Genomic DNA, 14,806 nt, shown 5'->3' on the forward strand with positions numbered 1-14,806 from the left:
TAAGGCATCCAACCAGGGCTGATAAAAAGGGCTGCAAGGCAGAGGCTATGTCTAGACTGCAGGCTTCTTTCGAAAGAGGCTCTTTCGAAAGCATCTTTCGAAAGAGCCTCTTTCGAAAGATCGCGTCTAGACAGCAGGCGGATCTTTCGATAGAGGAAATCCGCTTTTTCGAAAGAGAGCACCCAGCGAGTCTGGATGCTCTCTTTCGAAGACGGCCTCTTTACATTGTAGAACGCCTTCTTTCGAAAGAGGAACTTTCGAAAGAAGGCGTTCTTCCTCGTGAAACGAGGTTTACCGCCATCGAAAGAAAAGCCGTGTTCTTTCGAAATAATTTTGAAAGAACGCGGCTTGAGTCTGGACGCAGGGGAAGTTTTTTCGGGAAAAGGCTACTTTTCCCGAAAAAACCCCTGAGTCTGGACACGGCCAGAGTGAGTAAGTCTCTCTCTCTCTCTCTCTCCCCCTCTATCTCCCTCTTTCTCTCTCTCTCAACCTGGAGGGAGAAGGACTCGCTGTCTATATAGACTGGTACATGGACAGAGCAGTGCTAGACAAAGTCAGGGAAGCTCCAGCCTAACCAGCTCCTAGGCTGAGGCCATGAGATGGGGGAGGCCTGAGAGGGACTAGGACAAAAGAAGGGGGCCAAAGAGAAAATAGGCAGAAGGTCCACCCCCATTTGCCAGTGCTGAGAGTGGCCAATTCAGACTGCAGCTTGCCCCCTTGGAAGGACTGCTGAGGGTCACTGAAGCAAGTGTTAGGTGTAGGCATAGCTAGTTCCCCTGAAGGGGATGAATCCAGTGGTGGGCACTGCCAAAGGGCAGCACCCAGGGGAAAGGATGCCCCATTTTAAGAAGGACATGGGTACTGATGTGATAGAGATCCTTAAGGAGAAAGGTAACAATGGGCAAGACAGTGCAAGAAGAGCATACTCCTGGACAGAAGAACTAATTCCCATGGCTAGCAGGCGGCGCTATGGTGATGAGTGCAACTCTAATATAGCTGCACAGAACATATGAGGATAGCTATTCAGCCCAATCTGTAAAACAGTTAAGCCCACACATAAAGATCTCCAATCATCCAAGAAGGATAGACTATCTTCGTAGGTCTTTCTGAACTAAGAAGAAAGTAATGTAAAAATGTTCTGCTAAGGGCAAGCAGACAAAGAGATGGCAATGTGGTTTTCTCACAGTCAACCTGAAATAGCTGAAACAAAAAACAGGACTATGTAGCACTTTAAAGACTAACAAGATGGTTTATTAGGTGATGAGCTTTAATCACCTAATAAACCATCTTGTTAGTCTTTAAAGTGCTACATAGTCCTGTTTTTTGTTTCAGCTAGACCAGACTAACATGGCTACATTTCTATCACTACGCTGAAATAGCATGAATGATTAAGGCCAGATTGTTTCTGAAGTCAGCAGACAAAGTTCAATTAGTGATGTTGGACATCAGCACTAATACCATCGCTTCACATGATACCACAGAAACTCAAAAGGAGTCTGAATGAGAGATGAGTGACTAAAATTGGATAGGCTTCTGAAGTTGATGGACATGAATCCACTGGTAATGGTAGATATCTGCACTAATGATCCCACTTCATAGGATACATCTCAGTTAATAAATGATCTCAGGGAACTTGGAAGAGTGTTAAAAGATAAAACTGTCGAAGTAATCTTCCTGGAGATCTTTCCTATCCTGTGGGAAAAGAAAGACAAAAGACAGAGGATTCTGGAAATAAACTGTTATCAAGGTAAGTGGTGTAAGGCATGGAGTTTGGGCTTTTTTTGGAACATTGGTAAATCTTATATGAGAAGAAGAGAATATACAGTTTGGATGGCCTTTGTCTCAGTAGAAAAGGAACAAATCCTCCATAGGACAGGCTTATATTAAACTAAAAACAAAAGGTCAGGATGAAAGGGGGAAAAAAGAAGACTTATTAAACACAAAATCAAGATGCTAAGAAAAAATAAAACTAATGGAAGTAAAACCTGAGTTAATGGCTCAGATGAAAATGGTGACAAGTTTGTTAGTGGGCACATGAATAATGGAGAAGACTACAGCATGTTCATCACACCAGCAAAGCTTTAGGGCTGTGTCTAGACTGGCATGATTTTGTGCAAATACTTTTAACGGGAAAAAAAAAAGCATCCATGCCCAGTGTAGACGCTCTCTTGCGCAAGAAAGCTCCGATGGCCATTTTAGCCATCAGGCTTTCTTGCGCAAGAAATTAACGTGGCTATCTACACTGGCCCTTGCTTATCCCTGAGCGGGAGCATCAAAGTATTTGCACAAGAACCACTGATTTTGTACATTACAAAGTCAGTGTTCTTGTGCAAATACTCGCGGCCAGTGTAGACAGGCAGCAAGATTTTGCGCAGCTTTTGTGCAAAATCATGCCAGTCTAGACGCACCCTAGGAGTGCTGAGCCTTATGACTGGGTGAACCATAGAGGATGGAAGGCTGCCTAAACCAATAGGAACATCTGCCTAAGCGTGAAAGCAACTAATAACTAAGAAATAGTATATAATGAAGGGGAAAATTGCAACTTGATAGAGAATGCATAGAATGTGTAGTAAATTGACCAAGGAAGCAAAAGAACACTAGGAGACATCAATGGCTAGAAGAATTAAAAACAACACAAAAATGAATGTTATGTATATTAAAAACAAAAGTAATTCTAATAATGGTCTGTTGTTAGATAAATGTAAAAGAACTGTCAATAATAATGCAGGAAAGGAAACAGTGGTCAATACATGATTCTGTTTTGTATTTGGGGAAAACAGATGGTGTATTCATACGATATGAGAGTGACCAAATACTTTCCATTGCAACAGTAATTAAAATGGATGTTAAACTAAAGTTACACATTTTATAAGAGCAAGCCCAGATAGCGTACATCCTAGAATTTTTTTAAAAGCTGGATCTAGATTGTTAATATTGATATTTAACAAGTCTTACATCATTGAGGAAATTCTAGAGGAATAAGGAAAAAAAACTAATGTTGTACCAATATTTGAAAAGGGCAACTGAGATAACCAGAGTAACTTTAGGACTATCAGCCTACCATCATTCTAAGGCAGCAACATGGAATGGCTATAGATATAGGACTCGATCAATAAAGAATTAAAAGAGGATAATATCATTAACGATAACCATCCTAGTTGTAAAGGCTATAGTGCTGATAAAATAAAGTTAGACTCTGTATGACATTTGACTTAGTACCACATGATATCTGTCTCAATAAACCAGTATGATACAAAATTAACATGGAATATATTAAAGTGGATCAAAAATGGCTGATAGGCCTCAATTTAATTATGAGTAGAGAATCATCATTGAAAAACTATATTTTTAGGGGGTCCCGAAGACACAATTTTTTAGTCTGATGTAGTATAAGATCTTTATGTATGGATTGGGGGGGAAATCATTACTTACAAAATTTGAAGATGGCACTAAATTTGTGGAGGATATAAATAATAAAAAGATCAGGTCCCTGATTTGATTGCTGTCTGTGTTGTACATACCTAATCAATTAGCAATTGAATTCAGCTAATGTAAGGTCATAAATCTAGGAACAAAGGATGTACTCCATACATACAGGAACTGTAGTTCTGAGAAAGACTCAGGGGTCCTAGTGGATAATCAGCTGAATCTGAGCTCCCGCTCAGATATATACCTCTCTTAAATATACCTCTCTTAAAAATAGAGAGGTATATTTGGCACTGCTGTTACTATTACTGAAATAATGTGCCAAGGTTTGGTGTACATACTAGAAAAAGAATGTTGATATATGGAAAGTGTTTAGCAAAGATCTACAAGAATTAATAAAGGATATGAAGGCATGGATTATAGTGAGAGACTCAAGGACCTGAATCTGTTTAGTTTATCAAAGAGAAGGTTAAAGAAATGACTAGTTCATGGTCTACAACAACAATGGACAAACAAGACTAGTGAGTGGCCACATGAATGGCCATCATGATTCCAGTGGTGGACAACCTGAGAGTTCCACCTACAGCTCATGTATCCTTCTCTGCCCCCTTTTCCCATATATCTGGGACAGTGGAGCCCCACACTTGCTACTCCTTCCCCCTCCGCCAAGCACTTTTGGAGAACCATGAATCCACTGATTCACACTCCATCCTTGCTCCTCACCCTTCTTCCCAGGACTTCAACAGCCACAAACAGCTAATTCAGTTTTCAAGCTCTGAAAGAGAGGGGGAGGTGCATGGACAGAGTGCAAATCATGGAATTCATGGAACTACGAAAGTGCTGGGAGAGAGAGGGAGGAGTAGGAAGTATGGGGCTTCAGTGCCCCGTGCACAAGAGGTGAGTAAGGGCATTGGCAGACAAGGGATGCACAGGCCACAAGGTGGAACCCCAGTGGGCCACATGTGGCCCTCAGCCTGCAGGTTGCCCACTCCTGGTCTATAAGAAGAGATCATCAAGTCCAGTACCCTGCACTTATGGCAGAACCAACCACCATCTAGATCATCTCTGACATGTTTTTATCTAAGCTAAATATGAATTCCTGTGTGTAACATGGCCAAAAAGAGTTAGTGCCAGCATTGCTGGAATACTGTGTCCAGTTCTGGTGCCCACAATTAATGAAGGATGCTGTTAAATTGGAAAGATATTCTAAATAAAAGACCTGAGAATGTTTAAACGATTAAAAAAAACATGCCTTAAGATAAATAACTTTGAGTTATTCACTGTAACAAAGAGAAGGTTAAGGGGTGACTGAAACAAATATTGAATTATGAGCTATTCAATATAGCAGAGAAGGATATAACATGATACAGTGGCAGGAAGTTGAAACTAGACAAATATGGTATACTTTTTTAATGTTGAGAGTAATTAGTCTCTGGAACAATTTACTAAGGGTTATGATGGATTCCCTATCATGGACCATTTTAAAATTAAGGTTGGATGTTTTTCTAAAAGGTATGAATTCAGAATTATTATGGGGAAGTTCCATGGAATGTGTTGTACAAGAGATCATACTGGAAGGTCTCTTCAAATTTTGGTATCTATGAACCAAAGAGATAGTACCTGTTCCAGAGTACATTTACACAGAAGGGCAAAACTTGAATTAAGTTACGCAACTTGAGCTACATCAGTTGCGTAGCTGAAGTCGAAATAGCATAATTCGGCTTTTGGTGCTGTCTACACAGCAGGCAGTCCAAGGAACACTCTCCCTTCGACTTCCCTTATGCCTTGTGAAATGAGGGTTGCAGGAGTAACAAGTCCTCCAGGTCAATATTATTTCAAAATAATGGCTTGCATTGTAGACACACTCTTTGTTCCTCCTGTGTAGACATAGCCCCAGAGGGCTTCTAACCTGGGAATAAAATAACAGTCTATGGATGGATACCACAAACAGTACAAGGGAAATACAAGGACAGTGAAAAAATTCATGTCATCAGAGGTTGGCGGCTACTGCTCTTAATTAGAAAATAATAAATGGCTTCTGTCTAGTGCAACACCTAGTGTACATATCCTAATATGTAGGAATTATTTGTGAAGATTGAGTGTTTTGCAGTGTACCTAAAATCTGATTAAGTATTTTAAACAATACATGAATTATTATACTAACAGAAAACAATTAGTGTTATAATTATTTTAAATAAATAATCATAATATACAGAGTTAAATTAGATATGCATTTGGAAGCAGGGAGCAGGATAAGAAGTTATTTAGTATTTAGAACCTCTCTCTGAATCCATTAACTTTATACAGAAGAGAAGTAATTTCAGAAATAATACATACCATTACAAGATGGCAATAATCTGTTCCATGCTGGTTTTCCGTCAACACCAATCACACATGTTATAGTTGAAGGATCAATAATTTTATATCCAGAGTCACACTGATAAGTAATAGTTGACCCAAGTTTGAAGTCTGTTCCAATTCTAGTCCCATTCATTATGTTTCCAGGATCAAAACAAGCTTCCCGTGGCTTTTCTGTTAAAATGGATTATACATAAAGTAACTGTGTTATCAATATAAGTGTACTAAAATACATTTAACAACCAGCAGTTTTATAACTAGATTGATGTTTCCATCTTGTAATTAGAATATATTTTTATACTTTTAAATACTGCTAGAAGGTCAGGGATGCTTGTATATGACATCTGTCTGGCCAAAAAAATTAAACCTACATCATTTAGTAAGTTATTAAGAAAATTTGAAAGCCATAGCTTTAAGCACCATATAGATGACTGTCAGTCACCACCAAAGTGAATGAATGAATGCACCTTCTCCATTCACATATGATACATCATTTTCAAGCGTAAAGGCTGTTTTATGATGAGGTATGATGTGGAACTGTCAAATCATGCTATTACCATAGAAATAGGGGTCAACAATGACATCAGCAACAAACTGAAATGACCACTTTGACATATTTGCATTTATTTCTCTTAGTTTAATGACTATGTATTATTTCACTACATAAGAAATGGATTTCTTTGCAAACTCAAAGCATATATTGAAAACACTGAATTTATTTCCAGCCATCTCTTATATTACAGGCATGGTATCTCTAATGCACACTGTGGTTTCTTTGTCACAAGCCCTGAGCTCAGGGATTCTTTTAGCTTATAAACTTCCAGATGATGCCCTAATTCAGTTATGTCTCTTTTTCTCTTCGTTCTATCAACATGGAAGAGGGACATAGGTACAGGCAATACTATCTGAATAAGAACATTGCAACTGAAATCATCATCTTCACATCTTGGTTAAGAAGGGCTTTACAGAAAACAAATTCTACACAGTTAGCTGCTGTAACTATTCCTCCCTTGCCGGATTTAATTTGGTCTTCTTGGTCATGTCAACAAATGTTTTCATGCCAGCTTTTTTGACTGGGATGAAAATGCTCTATGTCCCATCACAATCAAGTGCACATCACAAAAAACTCTCCATTTGTTTTTCACTAGCATCTTCAACTTCCTACAAGAAACTCTTGTAAATTTGATGTTATCTGTAGTCAGGTAAATATATTTATAAGACTACCTGGATGTGATTCTGGGGCAAATGGACGTATCATATTATTAATGACATGACTGGCAAAAGCTGCAACAAGCTCCTCAGATCTTTTCAGTGCAGAGGCAAGATCTTGTTCGGGGACTTGGTATTCATTACTTGTTGTTAAGCCACTTCTTTCTCTCTCAGAGCTTCTTTATAGTCATAATATGAAACTGTGTATTATCATCTCTAGAACTAATACTGACCTATACACCAGTATCACTGAATTAAAAGGTTAGTTTCTAGAATATTTCAAAGGCCTGTACCGCACGTAAAGTCAATTACAAGTAAAATACCTTTTTCCAAGCAGACTAAATGTTCTATTACCTCTACTAAAGTTTACAAATGGAGAAATATATTAGGAATTCACATTCATTTATATTTATCCACTGTCCCTTAGAACTGTGGGCAAATTGTGACTGGTGCCAAACCTTCAGTGCGAGATTAATCTGGTGAGTAAATTCCAAATGAAAATATAGAAAAATATTACTATCTCTTGTCAATTACAGTGAAAGCTTTGTTATCTGGCATTCTGGTAACCAGACAACTTTGTTAACCGGCATTGCCCCCAGCCACAATACTGTCACATCTTCAGGCGCACTGGCCTGGCTTGGTTTACCACGATTGGCTTAACAATTTTTTATTTAAGACGTACTAATCATTTTTAACTCAAAATAGAAATGTGAGACCAACTGCCTCACACTACAAAACTACCAATATTAAAAACTTGAGTTTTACTAGTATTGCCCATTGGTTTTTCCTAGGTTGATGGGACCCTCAGATAAGCGGAATTTTTAGATAACCGGAACTCCCTAATCCCTGAGCGTGCCAGATAACACAGATTTTACTGTACTTTGACAAATATGAATATGCAATGTGAAAACATTCCATGTAAGTATATTGCAAAAGACTAATATTCACCATTTTCTCACATGTTAAACAGCTTACTCATTTCTGGAGAGCTAAAGAAAATTAGTAAATTCTATTTTATACACACACAACCAAGCAATAAAGACCCTGAATTTCATAGGATTCCAAAGTCACAAAATCACACACTGACGTGTCAAGCATAAAAGAAATGTAAGGATTAGTAGGCAATATTAGTTCTGATATTTAATTCATTGATTGAATCATAATTTGCATTATTAAGTAATGGCCTTATTTCAAGAATGTTTGAGATTATTTTTAAATAGCATAATTTTATGGTTACAAGACACTTTGTAGTTAATTAAATGGAAGCACTGTATTAGATACCCTTTCCAGTATTACACTGGATTAAAATGCTCTATTTTTCTCTAGTATAATAAGGTATGACAACTTTATGGCAGGTGATGAAATTACATTAATAGAGGTGCAAATATATAATGTTGTTATCTTTTACAGTATTTATTGCTGTTTTTCTGATTATAACACTCTGCGTATTCTGCTTTGTATAAAGCAAAGTCTGCTCGGGGCTGAATAACTTGAAAATGAATAACTTAGCAGCATTTTGAACTAACAAAACTTGTAGATGGTATCATGAACTTTCGTACCTACAAAAGCTCATGATACCATCTACATGTTTTGTCTGTCTGTAAGGTGCTGCTAGACTATCCATTGTTTTTTTAATGTTTTTCAAGGTTGAAGAAAGATAATACTTGAGAAATAAGAAGAGAGTTTTCATATTTATTTTTAACTTTAGATCTTTTAAGTGGGTTAACAATTATTTTGGAGGGGGTTTAGTTGTTTCTTATTTTATTTCTATTTTCTTACATAGCGTATTGAGTTTTTCTTCAATTGACTGGAGTGAAAAGCTAAGGCGGTATCTTTGAGGCTTACAAACAGCTTGAAAATTCTGAGCACAGATGCAGAGACATAGCAAGCCATTGAGAAGAAAATTTTGCATATTCACAGGATGGTTACTGAGAAATAACCAAAATGTGATTACAGGCAGTCCCCGGGTTACGTACAAGATAGGGACTATAGGTTTGTTCTTAAGTTGAATTTGTATGTAAGTCGGAACTGGCTCCAGATACAGCCGCTGTTACTGAAACTGACCAGGGGCTGACTATAGGAAGCTGGAGGCAGAATTGCTCTGCCCCCAGCTTCCTGGAATCAGCCACTGATCAGTTTCAACAGGAGCTGTATCTCGAGCCTGGGACAGAACAGCTGGGCTGCCAGATAGCACCCGGCAGCACAAAAGCCTGGTCTGCTGGGGGGGGGGAGCGCACTAGCTGCGCCCCCCCCCAGCAGACCAGGGACATGGGGAGCAAAGACGCAGCGGCTGCAGGGTGCCGCGCTTCTGAGGTTACTGAGAAATAACTGCAGCTTTGCTCCGGGTGTCCCTGGTCTGCTGGAGACGGTCCCCAGCAGACCAGAGGCACCGGGAGCAAAGCGGCAGCGGCGGCGGGGTGCCGTGCCTCTGAGGCTTTGCTCCCGGTGCCTCTGGTCTGCTGGGGACCGTCTCCAGCAGACCAGGGACACCAGGAGCAAAGCCGTAACTCGGGGACTGCCTGTACATAAATCTTTATACATGACTAATAGCAACCAGCCAAATTACAAGGATTCACACACTGTATGATTATTTCAAAATGGCCGTACAGTAAGTACGTAAATCATACTGAAAATCACGAACAACCAACAGGTAGAGAAAAAAATGCATTAGTATGTATCAGCAAATGTACCACATTCTGGAGTTCTAATTAGGTGAGACAATTCCATCTGAGTAGAACATTTTGTATATAACAGCTATTTTTTTTAACTTGCACCATTTCACCATCCTTTCAGAAGATGATAGTATACAGGAAAATTGCCTTTTCATGTGACTTTACATTTGCAAAAGGATTTTTTTTTTAAAATACACTGGTAAAAATATAAGTTGAGACTATGATTCATATTTGATTATAAAACATATAAGTTTTAATGAATCAAATATTATTTAAAATAGAATTCTCTACAACATTTTTACACTGATCATTTTCATAGGGTTGGCTCAGTGATATATCACCAACATAAGATTGTAATTGAATAATCATATAATACCAGCATATATATTAAAAGATAAAAGTGTGTGTGTGTGTATATATATGTATATAAACTTTAAAATATATTTACATGCATACACATAATTACAAACATGAAAAATAAGAAATAAGTGTAGTATGTGTGTATATACAGTTGCAATTAATCCTAATTTGAGACATTTTCCTTCTGAGTGTTTACACATATGATGTTGACAACAGTACCTTTGTATTCAATGGCGAATCCTGACATTCCTACTGAAGCATCACTGCGAAATGCTAGAAATAGACTATTACCGCTGCTCTCTATTCTTTCAGGTGCCTGGGAACCTTGAAAACTGCCAATTAGAGGACTGTTAGAATCTTCCCCTTCATAAATATGTAGAAAATCATAACTAGGCTCCATATTGAAACTGAAATAAAGGAAAAGAGAATTATATTGTTTTTATTTTTTGAGAATTTTTTTACTACTTTAATACTGACTGTCTTTTCTTTTATTTACCATCTTTTCATCTGCTGAAATAAGAGTCCTTAAAATATATCCCACAATCCCAATGCCACATGCCTGCAAACATTGCATGATCAATGTGTAATGTAAAACAAACTGCCCTGAGGAGAAAGTTCTAAAGATTGTAACTTCTTTTTTTGGGGGGAAGGAGGGTCTACAATTAAATTAAACTAGATTTATTTTAGAACATTTACTTCAAAGCCTTAGAATTTAATTTAGGGAGAATTTCTTAGTGAATTATCACATTAAACTGTAATTTGTGGTAACTAGGTTCTATGCTCAGTTCTGCCATTGTCCTGTTAGGTGACTTTGGACAAATCACTTCTTCTCGACCTCAGTTTCTCCATGTATTAAATGGGCAAAATTATATTGATCTCCATTGTAAGGTACTTTGCAATCTATGAACGCTACACAAGAGCTAGTTATTTTTACTATAAAATATATAATCAGTACATTTATTAAGTGTATTGAACTGTTTATAATGTACAGGTTGAACCTCTGTAAATCGGGACACTCTGGTCTGGTAACATCTGTGGTCTATCGGGACCATAGATGTTCAAGGAGCAGAGAATCCCAGTGGAGGGCTGGTGCCTAGGAGCCTTGTGAACAGGCAGAGTTGTGACCTGCTGGCAGCGAGTTGCCTGCGGGGCTGGGCGCCTAGATCACCACAAATGAGAAGCTGGGTGGGCCCCAGTGGGCTGCCTCGTGGGGTTTGGAGCCTGGTGCACTGCTGCAGGGGTGCTCAGTTAGGCTGCTCAGTGCACTCCAGCTGAGCTGCCCTGAAGGGATGGAAAACCAGCATGCAGCAGAGCCGCCTGGAGGGGCCAGGAGCAGCACGCCATAGCTGAGCTGTTCAGCTAGGCTGCCCAGTGTGACCCTGTTGGGCTGCTTGGTGGAGTGGGAGCCTGGCATGCTGCAAGCTGGGTTACTTGGCATGGCAAGCAAGGAAGGGTGGGGACTAGCAGGACAGCAGGGGCCTGTGGCTGGTCTAGCATTTGGAGGGGGGGGAGAGGGCATATCAGGGATTAGAAACAACCTCCCCGGTCAGGAAAAATCCCTAATCTGGAACTGGTCAGGTCCCAAGGGTGTTGGACCAGGGAGGTCCAACCTGTATTACAGGTAAGGGGAACAACAAACATTTACATCCACAAATCTGTTTGACTCAGTGAAGGCAGTACAGCAGATTGTTAAAAAAAAAGCCTTAAAAAACAATGAGTGGTTCTGTTGTTATAGTATTTTTTCAAGTTGAAGATTAACACGGCTACCACTCAGGGATCTTTCAGAGAGATTTAAATATGGACTAAGGAGCCTTCAGATCATTAGTTCAGGGAAACTGGGTTGATGAAGACACAAATACAATAATATGAGAGCCTTATAAAGAGATAGACAGAAGCTGAAAAATTACATGAAGTTTTTAATAGAAAAAGACGATTAGGCAGGGGTGTAATGGGTCTTCCTTTTTTCTTTAATGGGGTTTAAAAGGGAACTAGATAAATTCATGGAGGTTAAGTCCATAAATGTCTATTAGCCAGTGTAGGTAAGAAATGGTTCCCCAGCCTCTGTTTGTCAGAGGGTGGAGATGGATGGCAGGAGAGAGATCACTTGATCATTACCTGTTCGATTCACTTCCTCTGGGACACCTGGCATTGGCCACTGTTGGCAGACAAGGTACTGGGCTGGATAGACCTTTGGTCTGACCCAGTATGCCATTCTTATGTTCTTTCTAACTACCTTCTGGATACTAAGTTATAAATACATGTTTTATTTTACATGTTGCAGTTACATGTTTATTTAGTAGTAGTAGTAGTAGTAGTAGTACTGGTACTGTAAGTCTACATATTGGCCTTTCCAAGACATAAAAGAAGACAGGGAACTGGGTGCATGGCTGTAGCTAAGAAGTGAACAGCATGGACTTTTCTAGAGGCTTGTTACCAGGTGGAGCAACGTGCACAAGAAAGGTTTCATTTCTAAAATACATCATGTTGTATAGTAGCTGCCCCATGTAGACCCTGCTATTGCATAGTAATATACACTGGGGAACTCTTAATGCATATCAATAGGATGTACATGGGGGTATGTCTACACTACAAAGTTAATTCGAACTAACAGACGTTAGTTCGAATTAACTTTGATAGACGCTACACAGGCAAACCGCTAGTTCGAACTTAATTCGAACTAGAGGAGCGCTTAATTCGAACTAGGTAAACCTCATTCTACGAGGACTAATGCCTAGCTCGAATTAAGTAGTTCAAATTAAGGGCTGTGTAGCCACTTAATTTGAACTAGTGGGAGGCTAGCCCTCCCCAGCTTTCCCTGGTGGCCACTCTGGGCACCACCAGGGAAACTCGTCTGCCCTCCTCCCTGCCCCGGACCCCTTAAAGGGGCACGCTCTGGCTACGGTGCCTGTGCCAGGTGCAAGCCTGCCAGCAGACCCTGCACCTGGCATGGCATGAACCAGCCACCCGCTGCCACCCAGCCCACTGCCTCTTCCCGGGGCCAGGCTGGTGGCTCCCGGGAGCCTGCCTAGGTCCGCAAGAGGCGGGCGCCCGCCTGGTGTAGTGCAGACATCGTGGACCTCATCCATGACCTCCGCACTAGACTCAGGAAAGTGGCCGTCTAGGGCAGGATAGCTGCCAGCCTGGCCATCCAGGAGCAGGTTTGCATGAAAATCAGGGTGGTCCAATGAGACCCCCGACCCTGAGCCCTGAGCTTAGAATAGCCGTACTGGGTAAGACCAAAGGTCCATCTAGCCCAGTAGCCTGTCTGCTGACAGCGGCCAACACTGGGGACCCTGGAGAGGATGGACCAAAACAATGACCAAGCCATTTGTCTCGTGCCATCCATCTCCAGCCTTCCACAAACAGAGGCCACGGACACCATTTCTACCCCCTGGCTAATAGCACTCCATGGACCCAACCTCCATGCCTTTATCTAACTTCTCTTTAAACTCTGTTATAGTTCTAGCCTTCACAGCCTCCTGTAGCAAGGAGTTCCACAGGTTGACTATTTGCTTTGTGAAGAAGAACTTTCTGTTATTAGTTTGAAGCCTGCTACTCATTCCTTTCCTTTGGTGTCCTCTAGTCCTTCTATTATGGGAACTAATGAAGAACTTTTCTTTATGCACCATCTCCACACCATTCATGCCTCTATCATATCCCCGCTCGGTCTCCTCTTTTCTAAGCTGAGAAGTCCCAGTCTCTTTAGCCTCTCTTCATATGGGACCTATTCCAAACCCCTGATCATTTTAGTTGCCCTCCCCTCTCCCACCCTCTCTCTTTCCCTCTCCGACCTCCTTTTCCCAGTCTCCCCGAGTTTTGTTCAATAAAGAGAGTTTCTATTTTTGAACACACGTGTCCTTTATTTTGTACATCAAGAAGAGGGGCTAGGGAGGGGCAAGTGGAAGGAGGTGAGGGAGGAATGGGGTACGAGCCCCCGTCCGGGAGGACTGGGGTGGCTCTGCAGGCTCCTCGGGGTGGAAGCTCTCCTGCAGCCCCCCGATGGACCACCCCCCAGGTGGCAGCCTGCGACAAGTGCAGCCAGGCTGATGGCCGAGTCCTGTGATATGCCAAATGTGGGCATTCAGGGCACTCCAAGCCAGGACTGCTTTGATGTCCCTCATCAAGTTAGACAAGCGAGCGGGGAACCCCTGAGAACTGTCTGTCCGGGGTGGGGTTCGGGTCCCTTTAAGCACAGCCCTCGGCTAGCCTGAGACAGCAGCTCCACGCTCTAAGTCCTAATCTGATGCCTTGCTGGCACTGCTTCCGGCCATCCTTAACCTCGGTTCAGGGTCCACTCAATGTGCACATGCTAGTTTGAATTAGCAGAATGCTAATTCGAACTAGTTTTTAGGGCTAGATGCACTAGTTCGAATTAGCTTAGTTCGAATTAACTAATTCAAATTAAGTTTGTTCGAATTAGTGCTGTAGTGTAGACATACCCTGGGCTATTTAGTATACCACATGGGCCTCTTTGGAATTCAAGCCCATCTATTCATATTGCCATTCTGTATACACAAGGTCATGGTTATTTCACCTGCTAATGGCTTCGATGAGACTAACATAACAGAAGAATATCTGCAAGAAAGAATTTAATTATGAAGAAGGATCTGGAGAGGTCTGGGGACAGCTGTCATAGGCAAAATTTGTAAAAAAAAATGTAAAAAGCATAAAAAACAAAAAGGCTTCTTCACAGGGTGGGTTTTTTTGGGGATCTTTTTATCAATTCAACTATAGTGCATGTCAAGAAGATCCACATATTTAACATGTGTAGTAACCATTTT

At 40.7% G+C, this 14,806-nt stretch overlaps 1 protein-coding gene across 2 annotated transcripts in view; it reads right to left on the reverse strand.

The window, feature by feature from the left end:
• The window catches only part of CSMD1 (CUB and Sushi multiple domains 1), a 1,865,804-nt gene that overhangs the window by 300,199 nt on the left and 1,550,799 nt on the right, over positions 1–14,806 (reverse strand). For both annotated transcript variants that reach the window (XM_075923597.1, XM_006137767.4), the window contains exons 29-30: positions 10,245–10,432; positions 5,764–5,958 (exon numbers count right to left, since the gene is read on the reverse strand). In XM_075923597.1, the coding sequence (XP_075779712.1) occupies positions 5,764–5,958; positions 10,245–10,432 (383 nt within the window). The remainder of the gene's footprint in view (positions 1–5,763; positions 5,959–10,244; positions 10,433–14,806) is intronic.

This window comes from Pelodiscus sinensis, chromosome 3 (genome assembly GCF_049634645.1).
Source record: "Pelodiscus sinensis isolate JC-2024 chromosome 3, ASM4963464v1, whole genome shotgun sequence".
NCBI lineage: Eukaryota > Metazoa > Chordata > Testudines > Trionychidae > Pelodiscus > Pelodiscus sinensis.